This window comes from Orcinus orca, chromosome 2 (assembly GCF_937001465.1).
Source record: "Orcinus orca chromosome 2, mOrcOrc1.1, whole genome shotgun sequence".
NCBI classification, from domain to species: Eukaryota; Metazoa; Chordata; class Mammalia; order Artiodactyla; family Delphinidae; genus Orcinus; species Orcinus orca.
In genome coordinates, this window is record NC_064560.1 from 103,829,840 (window position 1) to 103,848,480 (window position 18,641).

The 18,641-nt window shown below is 36.5% G+C and overlaps 1 protein-coding gene across 2 annotated transcripts in view; it reads right to left on the bottom strand.

Annotated features, from left to right (window-relative positions):
* Window positions 1-18,641, bottom strand: part of UNC13C (unc-13 homolog C) — a 790,070-nt gene that overhangs the window by 264,529 nt on the left and 506,900 nt on the right. For both annotated transcript variants that reach the window (XM_049705963.1, XM_049705964.1), the window contains 3 exons: window positions 14,832-14,900; window positions 13,091-13,180; window positions 7,170-7,298 (listed from right to left, as the gene is read on the bottom strand). In XM_049705963.1, the coding sequence (XP_049561920.1) occupies window positions 7,170-7,298; window positions 13,091-13,180; window positions 14,832-14,900 (288 nt within the window). The remainder of the gene's footprint in view (window positions 1-7,169; window positions 7,299-13,090; window positions 13,181-14,831; window positions 14,901-18,641) is intronic.

Here is an 18,641-nt window from a genome sequence, read left to right on the forward strand (position 1 = left end):
AGCTCCATATGGTGAAACAATTTTCCTTACACTCTAAATGTCTGTTCCTTTTCCTAGTAATCTATGTGCCACAATGTTTAGTGTAAAGAAATTCTGTTGTTCTTGTATTTGTTGAATGAGATTTATTCTTATGCGAACCAATAGCTTTTTGTAGATTCTGTTAGTTTTCCTACACGTATAGTCATATGACTCATAAATTATAACAGTTCTTTTCTTTTCTAATTTATATTCTCATTTCTTCAACTATTATGTTACACAGCAGTATTAATAGGATAATTATCTGTATTTCTTAAATGAATGTACCTAAATTTCATCTGTTAATGTTAGCCATAGTTTTTTTTTTAATGTAAACTTAAATAAAAATCTGTTCCATTCCTAATTTTTTCAGAGTTTCTTTTTTAATCGTAAAGAGGCATCAAACTTAACCATACACTCATTCTACATATATTGCATAAATATATAATCTTCCCCCTTTAGATAACTATTATAGTGACTTATATTGATAAATTTTTTTCCTAATGTCAAACAATCCTTGAATTCCTGGGATAAGATTGTTTGATCTGGTTGTATTTTAAATATGCCATTTGATAATTTATTTAGAACTTTAAAACAGTGTTCATTTACAAAATGTGTCTATAATTTTCTTTTCAAATATTGTCATAATCCAATTTTAGAATCAAGATTACACTAGTCTTACTGGCACAACTTACTCTGCATGTTGTTTATTCTCTCAGAATTTATTAAGGTTTCATTTGTGGCTTAATTTTTGACCTCACTTTGTTAGAAAAATTGAAATACACAATGATGGAAACATAACAGTCTAATAATTTTTGAGGTTTTGGATTTTCACGTCCCTGTCTTCTTCACCAATAAATAAGATACCACTCATTTTGAACATTTTATAAGAATTTATATATTGCTTATGAAGCTGGCACTTAAGAAGAAACTTCCTACTTATAAACTTTCTTCCACATATTTTATAATAAAATTTAAAGAAAAGTTAAGCTTAAAATGTGTCTGTATTTACTTAGTTCTAGTGTAATGACAATAATCACAGGAGGTAGTGAAAAAGTACCTTCTTTTCAGAATGAACATCATTCCCTAAACTAATGCTACTGATTGCATAAGAAAGTCCATTGCAAGGGAAAAAAAATCTAAGAAAAGTCAGGCACACTTTCTAGCTAGTTACTTAAGGATTACTATTTAACTAATATCTCAAGAGTTATAGAATTGAAATTTTTCCACTTGTAAATTTCAAAGTCACATTTTATTTTAAACTTTCCTTTTATTACTGAATTATTTAGAATTGACTAGAGTAAAAACAAAAGAAAAAACAAACAAAAATAGCTATGGCAACTTTTTTGGCTAAAATAACTGAAAAAGTACACATCTACAAATCAAGGGAAACTTTCTGAAACTTGACATGCATACGTTCATGTAAGTTGCCAATTTAAGATATTGTGAAGGGTGTTTTCTTTTTTCTAAAAAAGTTTTCAGAAGATATCTTGGTCAAAATTTTTAAACGAATAGCAGTAACATACTGCATACATACAGATATTTTTGCATAGAAGTTCTATTAAGTAAGCAGTTATTCACTGATTTCTGCTACTGTATGTGAGGCACAGAGCTATGTACTACAAGTTAAATAATAAACAAAATAGTTTCTATTGTCACTAAACTCAATGTTTCCTGTGGGAATCAGACAAGTTGAAGGACATTTTAAGATGTGAAAAAATAGAGGGTGCTTTGACCACATGGTACAATCGAGTTTGCATTATATATAGTAGAAATGGAAAAGCAGAGGAAAGGAAGGCATTCTTCTGTTCTTTAAAAGCATTATGATATTCATTGCACTATTATTTGTAAAAGTGAAACACTGTAATTGATATGTAAATTGTGGTGTATTTATGTGATAGGTAGCTGTAAAAAAAAAAAATCAATAAACTGTACCTAAATGTATCAGAATACATAGTTTGCAAAACGTAACACCAAGCTTTAAAATTTACAGAATCATTCCTACCAAATAACTAAACGTTTTTTAGTCTGGTACTGGAGTTAGTACATGGAACCATATCACTACACTGCTTGTTTGTACAAGTGTGGTATATGAGAGAGACATACTCATATACTCAAATGGTTAATAGACACGTATAATAAATGTTCATGAAGATGAACCAGAAAGCTAATATCAAATTAATAATAGAGACTGCCTCAGAGGTAAGAGGCAGGGAAATTTGTTTTGGGAGGGAAACTAAGGGACTCTATAGGCACTCTAATATGCCAGGCACTAGTGTAGGTTCTGAGGACACCTCAGGGAACAAACGACAGTTTCTTTAAGATAGGAAAAAAAAAAAAAAAAGACCAAACATTTCAAACAGACTTGAAAATGTATTGGCTTGTCCTCTCCTGGAAGATCATCTGTATGAAAAGAAAATCCATAATCTGAAGGTTGCTTTAGGTGCAACAGCAGGGGAACTAGTTGGACAATCCTAACGGTGATTACTACAAAGCTGGAACACATTCATTTTATTAAGTTCCACGTAAGGAGATCCTCTATTTGGGGGTGAGTGGGAAAGACTTTTTAATACTCCAAATTTTAAATAGAAAAATTGGTCAATTTGATTATATTAAAAATGAGAATTTCTTACAAATGTACGCTGTGACAAAGATAAAGATGAAGGATTGTGAACATCTTTGCAATGTCAAAAGCTGACGAAGAGCTAAGTAACTTTAGAATAGCAACCAGAAAAAGAGATTCTATTTTAAAATATAAGCACAAGCTATGAATAGGTAATTTATAAAAATGGTTACTCAAAAAGCTAATAAGCTTATGAGAGATTCTTAAACTCATTATTAATTAAAAATACAATTCGAACATTGGGCTAGTTTATAGATTGATCCTCATGTGTCTTTATGCAAGAGATCAATCACCTATGTCCACATTGCCACACCTGAGTTCTTAGTTTTGCTAAACTGAAGGACAAACATGGGCATGGTGATTCACCCAAGGTAAAGGCTGCTCCATGAGTGTGCAACCAGCCTTTCTTAGCTATTTCTTCTAACTGCAACAATTTCAACTTACCTCTCAAGTTTGTTTTTCATTTTTATTCTGAGCACTATTTTTATATGGTTCTTCAAAACCCCTTTGGAGAAAGAAAGAGAGCTTCTACATTTAAATAATCAGAATTATACTGTGCCGAACAACCCTGAAACTCTTGTTTCTTGGTTTCAGGCATTACATTATCTAGAGAGAACTCAGATGAAAACAGAAGTGGCATGAATACTAAAAGTATGTCTTGATGAAGAAACTGAGAGTTGAAGAGGCTGACTACCTCATCCAAGGCGACCAAACTAATAAGCAGTAGAGCCAGGATCTAAACTCAGGGGTTCAAACATCATGTTCTTGACCACAGACTTTGAAGTGGAGTCAGTGAAGTAGAATATAAATAAGTTACAGAGTGCTGTTTTTATAAAATTTCTTTCTTACTAATTATTTAATCAACTGTACTCTGTGTAAAGCACAGCGTTGAACATTGGGGCTACAAAGATGAAACTCACAGCCTAGTAGGGAAGACAAGCCAGACAAATATTACATTATATTCCTAATAAATGCATCACGGTAAGTGTGCTAGTGGTGACATGTCAGGGTATCATGAGAGCAGACAGCAGCAACTCCGGCAACTCTGGCTTCGAGTTAGCCACGAAGGGGTTTGGGGAGGTGAAGCAAATCCAGGTAGATAAAAACAATGCGGATGGAGGCATCATGGAGTTTAGTGTCCTGAATCACAGAAAGCAAGGGGAAAATTACATTGAAATAAGGAAAGCTAGTCAGAGCTCACATCTTAGAGGACCTCTGAATAATTGCAAAGTTTAGACTTAATCCCATGAGTGAATGGGGGTTACAGATAGGACAGTCATATATGTTTTAAGTAGATAGTTTGGGAGGCAGGTTGGAAATGGATTTGAAGGTCTATTAGTCAAAATAAGCCAAGTTTGTTGTGGTAACAGATAAATCTCCTAACCTCAATAAGTTACTGCAGTAATGGGTTATTGCTGAAGCTGGCTGGATAGCCGTCCTCCACCTGGAATCCATACCATGTGGAATGTGTGTCCTTCCAGGTTACTACGCAGAAGAGAGAGAGCTGGAGGAAACTTCAGGATGTTTTTAAGGGTTGGGACTAGATGTAGCTTTCATCAGTTCCTCCCATATCTTGTCCAAGACCCTGCAACACTACCCCATACAACTGCAAGGGGCTTTAGGCAAGGACTGAGGGTCTCCTATGATAGAGCACTTCTTTCAGTCTTGTTTATAAAGGGCCAAATAACCTGTAATTTATTATTGTATCGTTTGAGAAAAGTAACTGTTTATTCATTCATTCAATTTATTCGACAAACACATTTCTGAGCACCAACTATGATCTAGGCACTGTTGCAGGTACCAGAGATACAGCATTGTTCATGTTACTTTCCTCTCCATTCACGATGATATGTGTAAGGACAGAGTAACAGAGTAAGTGGGGTGGAAGGTGCAATATGGGCAGATCCTGGGTCTTACTGCCATTGAAAGGACTTTGAACATGACAAAAATGAAGGGACTTTAGAATATTATGTGGAAAAGAATGACATAATCTGACTTACTTTTTAAAAGGATCATTCTTGCTGCTCTGTCAAACATAGGCAGAGGTTGTAGGGTAGAAGCACTGAGCTCTGTTAGTAAGTAAGTTATGTAGTAATCCAAGTGAGCAACAATGGTGACTCAGACCAGGTGGGAGCATGAAGGTGGTGAAAAGTGGTTAGATTCTGGATGTAGTGTGAAGATAAGGTGTTTGATTTTGAAAATAAAGTCATCAGAATTTGAGGACAATTCAGATGTATAGTGTGAAGGAAAAAGGTCTTAAAACTTGAGCTCCTTGGAGAATGGGGTTACAGTCAACTGAGGGGAGATAAGCCTTAATTATTAAAATTTTTCCAAGATGGTTCCAGAAGGGCTCTAGGGAGTATTAGTTTCTTAAATTATTCAGGCCCAATGGGTGCTTTCTTTAGAATTTCAAATGATAACAATGTTTAAGGAAAAGTCTTTTTCTTAGATTTAAAGCTTAGCTCCAAACAATCTCCACATGGACAAGATTTCATATAAAATCTATAAATCTGCCCACATAAAACGAATACCAGTTAGTTAGAAAATCATGCAAACATTGTTTCTGAAGCCAAATAAGCAAATATTAAGCTATATTAGATTCATTTTGACGTGACAATTTATTTGCTTTTTATTAGGGGTATGTTTGCTTTATGGGAACTGCACGTATTTCTATATATCTTATATAAATAAAGCTGTTATTTTACTGTTATTAGTATTAATATATTAGAAAGACCCTAAATAAGGTATGACACTTGACCGTGATGATTTGATTCATCCACTGAGTGTGAATTAGTAGGAGAGGAGGTCATATTTAAGTTGGATTTTTTGAAGGCAGAGGATGGGGGAAGAACATTTTAGGCAGACAGAACAGGATAAACACATGAATGTAAAAGAAGATGGCCAGTTCATAGAAAATAATAGAATTTAGGGCTCATGAGAGGGACCAGTTTGAGTTTGGAATTGCAAGGAGTAGGAAATTAAAGGTGGTAAAGCCTGGTAAGATTGATTATAAAGTTATGTATGGGTAACTTATACGGTATAATAAAAAGCTTAATTTTTATATTTTGGGTAGAATAAAGATGATGTTGAAAATGTAGAGGAAGAATTGAAAGAGCTTTGTGGGAGGAAGATAGAGAGTAGGGAATAGACAAAGGGAAGACATTAGAAAGCCATCCAAGGGGAGATTTGAAGTCAGAGAAAATTTAATCCCTAGAAATCACAGAGAACCAAGTTTCCAAACAAGAGCACACATAGTGGGAATGTTAAGCTAAAGTTAAGAACAGTTATGTGGTTTTATGTTGTTTTGCTTATACAATGACAGACTCCAGCTTTAATGTTTTCTCCTATTAGGCTAAGGAGTCAGTGACCCCAGAAAGGATAAATACTGTAAGAAACCCAGCCTGAAACCTAGCTTGAAAGAGTCCTATGCGCCTTCATCCAACATCGGCTTTCTAGAATCTGCCCCACTCAACTAACCAGGAAGTTCCACAGGTAACTGCACGGTTTTCAATATCTATTTGAGCAACTGCATTCTTCAGAGAAGTGGATAGACAATAGATACATGTTAAAGAGCCATCCCCAAACAACAGTTCTATAGAAGTAATAGCGATATATAAAAATCATAGTGTGCATTAAAAAACTTCAATGCAACAAAAAGACACATCACATATAAAGAGAAGTGATATATGAAATTACATAACCAATGAAGATTAGTGTCCAAAATATATTTTAGAATTTTCTACAGATTAATAAGCAAAAGACAGGCAAGCCAAGAGAAAACTCAGCAAGGAATTAATAGGCGATATACAGAAAATAAAACTGAAGTGTTCATTGAGCATATGTGAAAAGACGTTCAAACTCACCAATATTAAAACAGTGCTCATTTCTGAAGAAAGAGGAAGGGAGGAGAATGGAATTTGAAAGAGCTACAAAGTGAAATGCCAATTTATGTTTAACATTTAATGGCTTTAAACAATAAAGAGCAGAGCAAATATTGCTAAATGTTAACAGTTGGTCATCTACGTGGTAAGTATATGCATGTTTGATTTACTTTCTGTATTTTCTTTTTAGAAATATTTCTTAAAAATAAATTTACATATGTGACAATGTTACCATCCTGTTCTATAAATATGTCCCAATCTATCAGTTTTATGAGAAAAAATGATAAGGGAGGCAGATGAATTAGGGGAAGGACATAGAAGTAGGAGTTGAAATCCTAAATTCTAGTCCCAAATCTGCCACTTGCCCACTGTGTGACCTTGAGAAAATCACTTAATTCTTTTGAAACGAACTCCTCACCTGAAAAACCTGAACAACAATATCCACCTTTAATACATGAAGTTATTTTAAGGAGTGAATTATTTCACTCTCATATATAAGAAAGTGATGTTCAAATGTGAAGAAAAGATATGGAAATTCTTAAAACCTGCAGTTAACGTGAAGTTGAATGAACATAGTTTCCCACTTACTGTCATTCTAAACTTATGGAAGCAGACATTAGAACAGAAAGTAGACACACATCTTTTCTTACCGGGTCTATTAGCTGGGAATAGAGTTCATGGCAATTGTCAAAAATATACTTGTACGTAGAATCCAGGCAAGCCCTGACACAGTCTTTCACCACCACGCTGGCCTTTGGGGGGCTTTGCAGCTCCAGAACCTGGTAGACAAAATATTTTCTTAAATTCAAAAATAAAACATTGTATAAACCATATAAACAATCAAACAATATTCAATAAACACTTTTAGTTGAACTTTCTGTATTCAGGAGAAATGTGGTCTTAGAAATGTTTTAAATGTTTAAACACCCACCTTAACGTCCTAATATAACAACTCAGAGAAAACGAGTATAGTTGTAAATATTCAAATAGAAACACTTAAAGTGACCAATCACAATATCATTCATTCATTCCATTCAACCACTCAACAATATTTATCATCACCTACTATACATCGGACAATGGTGATACTGCAGTGAGCAAAAGAAACAAAAATCCCTTTCCTCGTGAACCTAAACTTTAGTAGATAATAAACAAAAGAAATCAGTAAAATATATTACATGATGTTGCATGCTGAAAAAAAAAATAAACCGAAGAAGAGGGATAGAAAGTGTTTCAGTGGAATAGAATTTAATACAAAGGACTTCAATAGTAGATCAATTCAGAGAAGTAACAGGATGGGACCAGTGGAAAAATTGCAAATAGACTACTCCAAGAACCTTAGCTTTGAGCAAGGTGGGAAGAAAGTAGACTATCTGAGCAGAAGAGGAAAGTGACCTATTTTTTTAAAAGGCTCCCTTATGCTGCCTTAAGGCCGGCTATGGACAAAGCAGAAAGACCAGTGATGAGAAGAGTTCAATAATTCAGTCATGAGAAGACAGTGCTTGAACTATGGTAGAGCAAGGAGTTGTTAGAAGAAATTCTATTCTGGTTAATTTTGGAAGGAACGGGTAACAGGATTTGCTGACAGACTGGGTGAGCAGTGTGAGAGAAAGACACCCCAAGTATATGATCAGGTCACCCAAGACGGCTGTCCTCTTGCTCTCTGTACATCTCCTGCTCCACGAGTGCCTACTTCAGCCACACTCTACTACCTGACTGACCTTCCTACATACTTGCCCCAGGCCCCAGCTAATGATTGGTCTAACTTTAGCCCCGATGGAAACCTATCAAAGGGGTGGTGAGGGACATGCCCCTCTGCTGGTTTCCCTGGTAACTGAGGGGCCAACCTGACATCAATTCCCCTACAACTGGTAACCTCCCCTTCCTCCCAGGAGTGAAGACTGCCTTCATGGCCGGCCAAGAGCCGGGAGCACACAGCGAGGTCTCACTTCAGGACCTTGCTTCAGACACATAAGATCCCCCATCCATTAAACCACTGACGTCTCTGTTGCTGATTCCGGATTCTTCCTTTGGTCTTGAAAATGGGCAAGTACAGGCCTTGTCGGCCTATGGGGGGGTGGCCTAACACCAAGGTTTTAGCCCTAAATAACTGGTACACTGGAAGTGGTCTCAACCTAGATGAGCAAGACTATGCTTAGAAGATCAGGAGCTCAGTTTATGACAGGTTAAGATTGAGAAGCCTGTCATGCATACAAGTAGATTTCAAACAGACATTTGGGTAAATGAGTCTGGAGTAGTAGAGATGCCTGAGCTAGTGATATAAATTTGAGAATTATTAGCTTAGAGAAGACTTTAAAGAAATGAGACTAGATGAGTATGGACAGAGAAGAGAAGGGGTCCAAAAGAGAAACGCTGGGTAATTCTAGCCCTATGACATTAGACAAATGAGAAAGAACAAAGCAATGGAGAAGAGAAAAAAGGCAGCCAATGAGATAGGATAAAAAAGAAGCAAGAGGGGTGTCCTGGAATCTAGGGAAGAAAGGCTTTCCTGGAGGAGGGATTGATAAAATATATTACGTGATACTGAACACTGTAGGATGAAGACTGATGACTGACCACTAGATTCAGCAAAGTGATAGTCACTGGTGATTTTGACAAGATCATTTTTGGTGAAGTGATGGATTAAAAGTCTAATTGGAGTAGGTTCCAAAAATAAGGGTGGATTTGAAGATTTAATATTTAAAAATTTTTAGTTCTCTAAAGATTGATCTATAGATTTAATGCAATCCCAGCCAAAATCCCAATAAGAACTAATATAATCTATTAAACAATTCTGAAAAGTAACAAAAAAGGTGGAGGACTAAAACTATCTAATTTTAAGATTTGTTATAAGGCTTCAGTAATCAAGACAGCATAGTAATGGTAAAAGTATAGACATTTGGACAGCATAGAGAGTCCAGAAACAGACCCAAACAAATATGATCAATTGATTTTTTATAACGATGCAAATGAAATTCAATGAATAAGGGATGATCGCTTCAATAAATGGTGTGAAAACTACTGAACATCTATATACAAAAAAATGATCCTGACCCATACCTCACAACTTATTAAAAAAAAAAAAATTCTCAAAATGGAACCCAGGATTAAACGTAAAAGGTAAAATAAAACTTTTAGAAGAAACACAGAAAAATCTTTGTGACCCTAGTTTCGTCAGTAGCACTACCTGTAAATAGAAAGACTGATAAAGTAGACTTTATCAAAATTAAAAACTTTTGCTAGGCAAAAGATAGTTTTAGAGAATGAAAAGACAAAACACAGACAGGGAGAAAACATCAGCAAATAAAGTACCTGACAAAAGACTTGTATCCAGAGTAAATAAAGAACTCAATACTCAACAATAAGAATGAAGAGTGGGCAAAACAGTTCAACAGACTGTTCACAAAAGAAACTCAGATGGCAAATCAGCTCAAGAAAGCATGATCAACACTGTTAATTAATATAGAAATAAAATTAAGACCATAATAAGATATAACTTCATTCCTATTAGTGAAACTGAGCAGGACCCTGTGGGGCTCCTGGTCATGGAAGTCTTTCTCACCCCAATTTCTTGTTTGTAGGGAATAGACTCCAGCCTCCATGACCCTCCCTGAGTTCCAAAGGGCAGATTAGAACAGTTGCTAATCAGGGAAGGGAGGGGATGCCCAGACAAGGGAGGAGCAGTCAAGAAACAATAGTGCAGCCTTGGGGGCAGCTCAGTGGTTCTGCCTCAGGGATACACATAACAATATCTTTAAGTTCTTTATAGAACTAAAACCCCCAACAAATGGAAGATGCCAGCATTCTTCATTCCAGATTAAAGGAACCAGAGAAGCTCTTCAAGAAGGCTACCAGGTTAAAGGAACCACAGAAACTCATCAGACTACCTGAGGCCAGATTAAAGGAGTGCAGGCCCTCCACACACCCTAATCTTACCCACAACCTAACCCTTGAGCTGTTGCTGTAAAACTCCTTGCCAAATCCTCCCAGGTAGGGACACATAGTTTTCGAGGGCAGGATCCCACTGTGTCCCTGCTTTGCCTGGAAAAGCAATAAAGCTATGCTTTTCTACTTCACCCAAAACTCTGAGAACAAGTTTCTCTGAGTTTCGATTTGACACTGGTGCACAGAGGCCGGCTGAGTTTTTGGCATCATTAGAATGGCTAAAAAAATAAAATCAAATCATGGAAAATGCCAAGAGCTTTACCAGAAGATGTAGAACAACTGAAATTGGCATTTCTCGTAAAGTTTTACATACATTTACCAAATGACCAAGGAATCTCTCTCCTTGTTATTTATCCAACGAAAGTGAAAATTTATGTTTACACAAAAAAATATATATCAATATTTTTAACAGTTTTATTTGATATGACCCCAAACTGGAAATAACCCAAATGCCTGTAGATCACATATAACAAAGAATTACTACTCAGCAATAAAAAGGAATGAACTGTAGATACACTCAGGAAGAAGGCTGAATAGCCAATATGTTACACTACATAGATTATTATTTCATTTACACGATGTTCTGGAAAAGGTAAAACCATAGGGGGACAATAACAGATCAGGAGGTGAGAGAGAGATTGACTATAAAGGACTAGCACAAGGGAATACTGGAGGCTAATAGGACTGTTCTATTCTATATCTTTATTGTAGTGGTGGTTAATACAACCACACATGTCAAAACTAATAGATCACTATAACAAAAAGAGTGAATTTTACTGTCTATAATGAGGAGAAAAAGACAAAAGAAGGAGAAAACTTGTTCAGAAGACAATTGAAGAAAATAAATTGGAAAGAAAAAGTAAAAAGGACTATTTTGAAGGGTTTTGGTATTAAAGGAAAAGAAGGATAATGTTAGTAGCTGTAGAAGAAAATGGAGTCAAGCAATATTTTTAGGACTGGAAATAATAGCACGTTTGGTGATGGGGAATATCCAGTAGAGTGTGGAAGACTGATAATTCAGGTGAGTGAGGAAGATTGCAGGACCACTGTTTTAGTAACTCAGGAGAAGAAATTAATTACATCAGTGGAAGATACAGCTTTTTTTTTTTTTTTTTAGGAGAACAAACAGCTAAGCAATCATAATAAAAAAAAAGAAGGAACAGAATATGGACACAGATGCAGCTAAGTAAGTAGATGGGTGGGTGGCGGGAGCATGTGGTCAGACCTTGAGGAAGCTCTCCAGTAGTTGCTCCTGTTTTTCCAGTGAAATCAGAAGCAAGGTCATCAGCTGGTAGTGAGGGTGGGGGAGGAGGACTTGCAAGTTTGAAATGATTTTGTTTCCTATACACTGCAAGGCTGGTGACTGAGGAAAGGCAGGTATTGAGCACTGTGCTGGCACTCCCCTCCCTCACTCCCATTTTCCTACCCCCCTCAATGGCAATGGCAGGCATCACTTGTCAATGAGAGCCTGGATCAGTTCTATCACTCTCTATGCACTGTTCCAGCAGCTACTGCCAGCAGATCAGAATTGATGTAAATTCTATTTATGCCAGTCACCTAATTTTACCATGACTTCAAACCAAATGAATTTTAATTGAACTTTAAAGGATGGATGGTTTATACAGTATGGTTTTGTTTTCTTTCTCTCTTATAAAATACCAATTTTATTGTTTTAGTGAAGATAATCATGGGCAACTGAAAAGAAGAAAAATAATTATTTCTAATTTTTTCTGTACAAGAATTTCCTGAATAAAAAATCATAAACTCTCTCTCAAAGGGCAAAAATGTTTAGCCCATAGCCTGACAAGTAGTTTTAAGAAAGGCTTTACATGAATTGTCCGGCTAGCCAAATTATAATAGCAGACAACTTGCTATTAAAGCAGAGAAGATATACCTAAAAAGAAATATTTGCATAGGTTGGTAGATAACAGTTAATTATACCAATGGATTAAACAATCACACATATTCCTATATAGACATTCTCAGTGCAGGAAATGGGAGTTGCTACAATTAGGGTAAACTTAAAAGAGACTACTCTCTTGCAATGAAAAAATCGGCAAGACATCTCAGTTAAAATTGAAATGCAAAGTGAACTCCATTTCCATTTAATGTTCTTAGGGATTTTTTTTTTCCGGTAAGTGTCACGTCCACTCACTAGAGAGCTCTGTTTAAGATGAATTTAACTTAAAACTAAATTTGAGCCAAATGTATCAGAATATCTTAAGTGTCTAGGATAATCTCTTTTTCAACACACATTATGTTGGAAGATTCATTTAGCTCAGGCAAAGGCACCACATCTTAATCAATGGGGATGAACAGTATTGATCAAGAGAAGGGTAGCGCTTCCCTGGTGGCGCAGTGGTTGAGAGTCTGCCTGCTGATGCAGGGGACACGGGTTCGTGCCCCGGTCTGGGAAGATCCCACATGCCGCGGAGCGGCTGGGCCCATGAGCCATGGCCGCTGGGCCTCCGCGTCTGGAGCCTGTGCTCCACAACGAAGAGGCCACAACAGTGAGAGGCCCGCGTACCGGGGGGGAAAAAAAAAAAAAGAGAGAAGGCTAAAACCAGACTCTACCAGGGAATCAATGTATGTCACACGAAGACAGTGACAAAAATAAAAGATGTACCTTCATCCTAAAAAAGGTGATACTTGTTAGCAGGTCAACAGTTGATTTCAGGTCTTGCAATCTTTCAGCATTGCTGGCGGGAAAGTTTTCCTGTTTAATTAGGAAACAGAAAATGGGTAAATTATCAGCATTAAGTCTCCAGTGGCAAATAAACTACAACTAACTTCCTGTGAAAGAAAATGGTAAGTAAACTGTGTAAAATTTAAAAAGTATCACCACAGTATTCTCACAATATTTTTACTGTAAAATATCACAGAAAATAAACAAGTTGGAAGTATTCTTGTCTTACTCTTAGAAAGCCATATTCTTCTATTTATTCCCACCATGTAATAAAAATGTACAAAATAATATCATTAATGCAATGTTATGAGGTTATTCATCCTTGTTTCACAAAATAGGTTTCCTGCTGAAAGAGGGAGGGTGAGCATATATTTGAAAATATTTTTTATAATTTTCTCAAGATGGTTATTTTTTCCAAAATCCTTTTGGGAAATTTTACATGTCCTATATTTACTTTTAGTCACAAAGAAGCTAAAAGTAAAAAAAGAAAGAAAAGAAGACTGCACTGCATAGTCTCTCCCTGAAGTACTGCAGATTTAAACAAAAAGTTTTTGTTAGTGAAGTTTGGTGAGAAATGTGAGATAAAAATGCAGATGTTCAGAATTTTGAAGGAAAGGAAAGGAAAGGAATTATGAAAATATTAAGGAAACAATTTCAGCATTGAGAAATTTCTCATATTAACGTGCTTTCAGATAGGCTTTTTAAAGAGCCATTAGGAAAACCACAGGTAACTTTTAGGTATTCATGAACTCAAGCAGAGTTGGAGTGTCAAAGTGATGATGAATGAGGCGGCCTCAAGGTCCTTCTTGCCCCCAAATATCATGTTCATTGCCTGTCACAGCAGTTCCCTTCTCATAGTGTTGGCCCCAGTTCCGACATGAAAGGTAAGTTTGACAAAATTTGGTATTATAATTTCCGGAAATGTGCAGTTAAGCGATCCATCAATAAGAGACTAAAAATTGAATGTAAGAAAGATACATATGTACAAATATGGAAAGATATTTATTATAGAATAAATTGTTAATGAATGCAATAATTATTACTATAGATTTTTTGGTAAATAAAATTTGTAACTAAATTTTTTGGTAACTGTATTTTCTAAATAAAATTATATCTGTGTATTTACAAACACAGACACACACATGAATATATTTGTGTATGTGTGAGTTTGTGTGTGTTTCACCTGCAGGTGAAGTACAGAATTGTTGACAATGAACTCTGTACAGCTTCAAAAAACGCACATTGTATTGATCTAGGAGTGAATTAAGTGGTGAATCCCAGAAGGAATATCAAAAGCTGAGGAAATATCAGCTGGATATCTTAGTAAGAAGGGGTGAGCTTTTAAGATGAGGACTGGGTCACATGTCTACTTCATGAATTAGCTGAGGGCCACTCAATCTAATGGTTATTAAAAGAATTATAAAATTAAACCTGTACATGAGTGCGCACACACCCACACCCACACAGAGTACTTCAGGCTGATGTGGAGCAAGGTACCTAAACAAGAGATGTCTACTTGATTACTTAGGGGACCCGTCTAGTGTGACAGGACCCAAGATTCCAAGATCATTACCTTTACTTTTCCATTACATAGTGGATAACTTTTTTTTTTACAATGTGACAAGAAATCATCTGAGCCAAACACCATATTTTACCTTTAGGCAAATAATTTTGTACATACCCTATACTTTGACAGGTCAATCCTTAAAGAGTTATGCAACTGGTCCAGTAGTTTTATGAATTTTTCCCTCTGTGCAAAGCAAACACAAAATAGGAGAATGGAAATCAATGATAATTCTAAATGTAGTCCTCACAACAAAATCTCTCTGAGTTAATGTCCCCATTTGATAGAAAGGAAGGTTCAAAGATGTCAGTGATTTCTCCACGATCATAGAGCTGGTATGTGACATAGCAGTGATTCAAACTCAGGTCTCTGACACCAAATCCACACTCTTTCCTGTAAGTCACACTGCCTCTCTGTGATGAATGAGACAGTATCCAAAGAGCTGAGTCATGAAGAAAGAGTCCAGACAACTGAATTGCCACTGTACTCCTTCACAGCAGTATGAGTCAACAAGAGAGTATAACCCACCCCTCTTCCCACCTCCACACACCACACCACCTCCCCAAAATTAAACTATAGTTTTTTTAAACTTCTCCCACCTATGGAAGGGGGACTAGCTGCTCTTTGTGTCAAAAACAATTTCAAAAAGTGTTTTCCTTTTGGTAACGGACTTCATAATTTGAAAGGATCGACTGCCTTTAAAGTATGTTTAAGATTTAGTGCTAAAAAAGTATAAAATATCAGGTCAACAAAAATTACTGATGTCTCCCTCTGATGCTGTTATCAGGGATGGACTGACTTCTTCATAGAAGGATTTGAAGATGATAAAGGATAAGAATTAAAACATTTTGCTAATAAGCATAGGATATAGTTGTGTGGATTAAGTAAATTAGATAAGGTAAAAAACCATCAAAGTCACACATGAAAACTTTACAATAGACAAAACACCATTCTGAGTCTCCGATTCCTAAATAAAAATGAAAAAAAAAATAGAGGGATGGTAGTAAATGACTAAAAGCTCCTCCCTAGACTAATATTATGTAAACACCAAATTACACTTTGGAATATATTAGCAAAAGTAGAAATTTTTCCTAGTAGTTTCACGAACAAGTTGGATTTATGGGGTATATAACTCTTATCCCTTTAAGTCACTGATCTTGATGAAATGAGATGAATATTAACGGGAGTTGATAAATTGTTCCTAAGTTGAAACTTCAATTTTCTAAATAAACTGCCTTTTATCAGGTTTATATATCAGTGAACAAAGTTTGAGTATTGACTCTGTGTTAATAACCCTTGTGGAGGCAATGAAGGAGCCTAAGAAATGACCCTTTCCTTCCAGAAGCTTGCTATCTTGTTAGGCAAGTAAGACTCTCCAGTAAAGCTGCCGGAAAATACGATGAATGTCTTAGAGTTTTCTTTCTTACTCTCTATCATACCTTCCTAGGGTAGCAGGTGACCTATGTTGCCCTTGATTAACCCCCATCCTCCATCAATGTGGGTCAGTGGATCTCAATCAAAATAGAAAAATAAAAGAGCTGCTACAATCATCGCTTTAGGCCATAGTAGTTAATCATTCAACGACTGTAAAAATCAATGTGTTTGTGTCAGTCTCTGGATGCTTTATATGACCCCTGTGATCGGTATGAATCATTAAGACAGCTGACATGACCCTAGTCAACCACGCTATGACCCAAATCACTGGCCTTGTTGTGTACAGTGGGACCAGCTGTTCTGGTTGTCTGCCCGATATCCCTTCTTCTCTTCCTAACGGAACCTCAAGAGTCAAATATGTCCTTTATGAAACACCTACCCTCCCAGGCCTCTTTTACTCTAGCAATGGCCATGTAGCATGATTTTGGCCAATGAGATGTATACAGTTTATTAAAGGGGATGGAACCAGCCAGCATATTACCGATGAATTATTATTTAGAAAGATTCTAAAAGAATGCTCTGCAGAGTTGTTGTATTAGTATTTGCTATATAATTCTTTGTTAGGCCTTTTTTCCATTTGCCCTTTGTGTCTCTCTCCTTTTTCTCACCTTAAACTCAGATGAGATACTAGAAGGTCAAATAGTCATCCCGTGGCTATAAGACGAAAAGCTAAACAAACGGTAAGAATGATGAGGCAGGAAGCTAGGAGCCTCCACACCTCATCCTAACTCTGTTTGCCTACCCTTTCAAAAAATTACAATCCTGAGCTGCTGTACTAGCCCTGAATTCCTTATTACCTTTGGACTTAGGTTACATGGGAAAGAATATTGAGTCAGGTTTGTTGAATTTATTTCATGCAGCTGAACAGAATTCTGACTGATACAGATCACACATTTAGTCTTCCAACCTAGGTCTTCAGTGCCCAGCTGGAAAATTTACATTCCAGAAAAACAGAAAACCGTGGAGAAAACTGCCAGGCATGTTGTCGCTAAATCCCGAACAATATCAGATGATGTGAAATTAAAAGTGTGCTGCTGATGGAATTTTCACAGACATTTTTTAAACAGAAGGACAGCCTGAAATTTTATTTCATTTGCCATATTTCTATTTAACTTGAGTGAGATTGCCTTTGTGAGAGCACAGGAGGCCTATCACCTACATGGTGTGATTTGAGGAATAAGAAAACACTGCGATTAAAAAATGTTTCTCGGGCTTCCCTGGTGGCGCAGTGGTTGAGAGTCTGCCTGCTGATGCAGGGGACACGGGTTCGTGCCCCGGTCTGGGAAGATCCCACATGCCGCGGGGCGGCTGGGTCCATGAACCATGGCCGCTGAGCCTGCGTGTCCGGAGCCTGTGCTCCACAACGGGAGAGGCCACAACAGTGAGAGGCCCGCGTACCGCCAAAAAAAAAAAAAAAAAAATGTTTCTCGAGGGACATGCCACAATATCTGAAACTGTCACGTTATTCAGTTCTTTGCATTTGGTAAGGACTACATATGTCTGCTATTAGGGGCTAAATCTATAATATTAACGTTAAGCATTATCTGTTATCAAGTATTTAGGTTTAATTAGTTGACAAGAATAATTCTAGACCAGGGGTCAGCAAACTGTATGTAAAGAGCCAGATCGTAAATATTTCCAGCTCTGTGGTCTCTGTCACAACTATTAAACTCTGCCATTGTAGCGCAAGAGCTTCTATAACCAATATACAAACAAACGAGCATGGTTGTTTTCCAATAAAATTTTGCTTATGGATACTGAAGCGTGAATTTCATATAATTTTCATGTATCACAAATGACAATCTTTTGATTTTTAAAAACCATTTAAAAATGTAAAAGCCATTCTTAGCTCATGAGCTGTACAAAACCAGTTGGTGGGCCAGTTTTGACCCATGAGAAGAGGGGAGATTTTGAGTAGGGGGGAGGCAGTTACTACCCCACAAGGACACTCTTAGCAAGTTTCCCTAGGACACTGGGAACCGTGGAAGGAAAAGCTCTTATAAAGAAGGTGTGTAAAAACCTCTGCATCATCTGCAGCTTCTCTCTCCCATTCCTTTGCTTCTCAGTATCTCAGTCCAGCAGCAGCAGATTTAACCTGAAGCTAATGATGCTTAAGCTCTCAGGGTCCTTGCTTGATTCAGCTTCCCTGGAAGGAGCCCTAGCTGCATGTGCAACCTGCTCTTAGGTTTTCATAAATTTACAAGAATAGGATAAAATTATTCTGACCTGAACCAGCAAATTATAAAAAGTTTTTTCCAGATCATATCGAAAGCAGTCATTCTTTAAGCAGAACAGAAACATTTCAAGTAGAATTAATGTGTAAGCTATTTTGATAAGTTTTTTATAATTTAATTAATGCTAATCATATGAACATACTGGAAATACATTTGCATTTCTTGTTGATTTGAGATTAATATTGATACCAATAGAGATACCATAAAATTATAAAATGCCACTGAAACAATGCTATCAATGTCACACTAATTAATACAT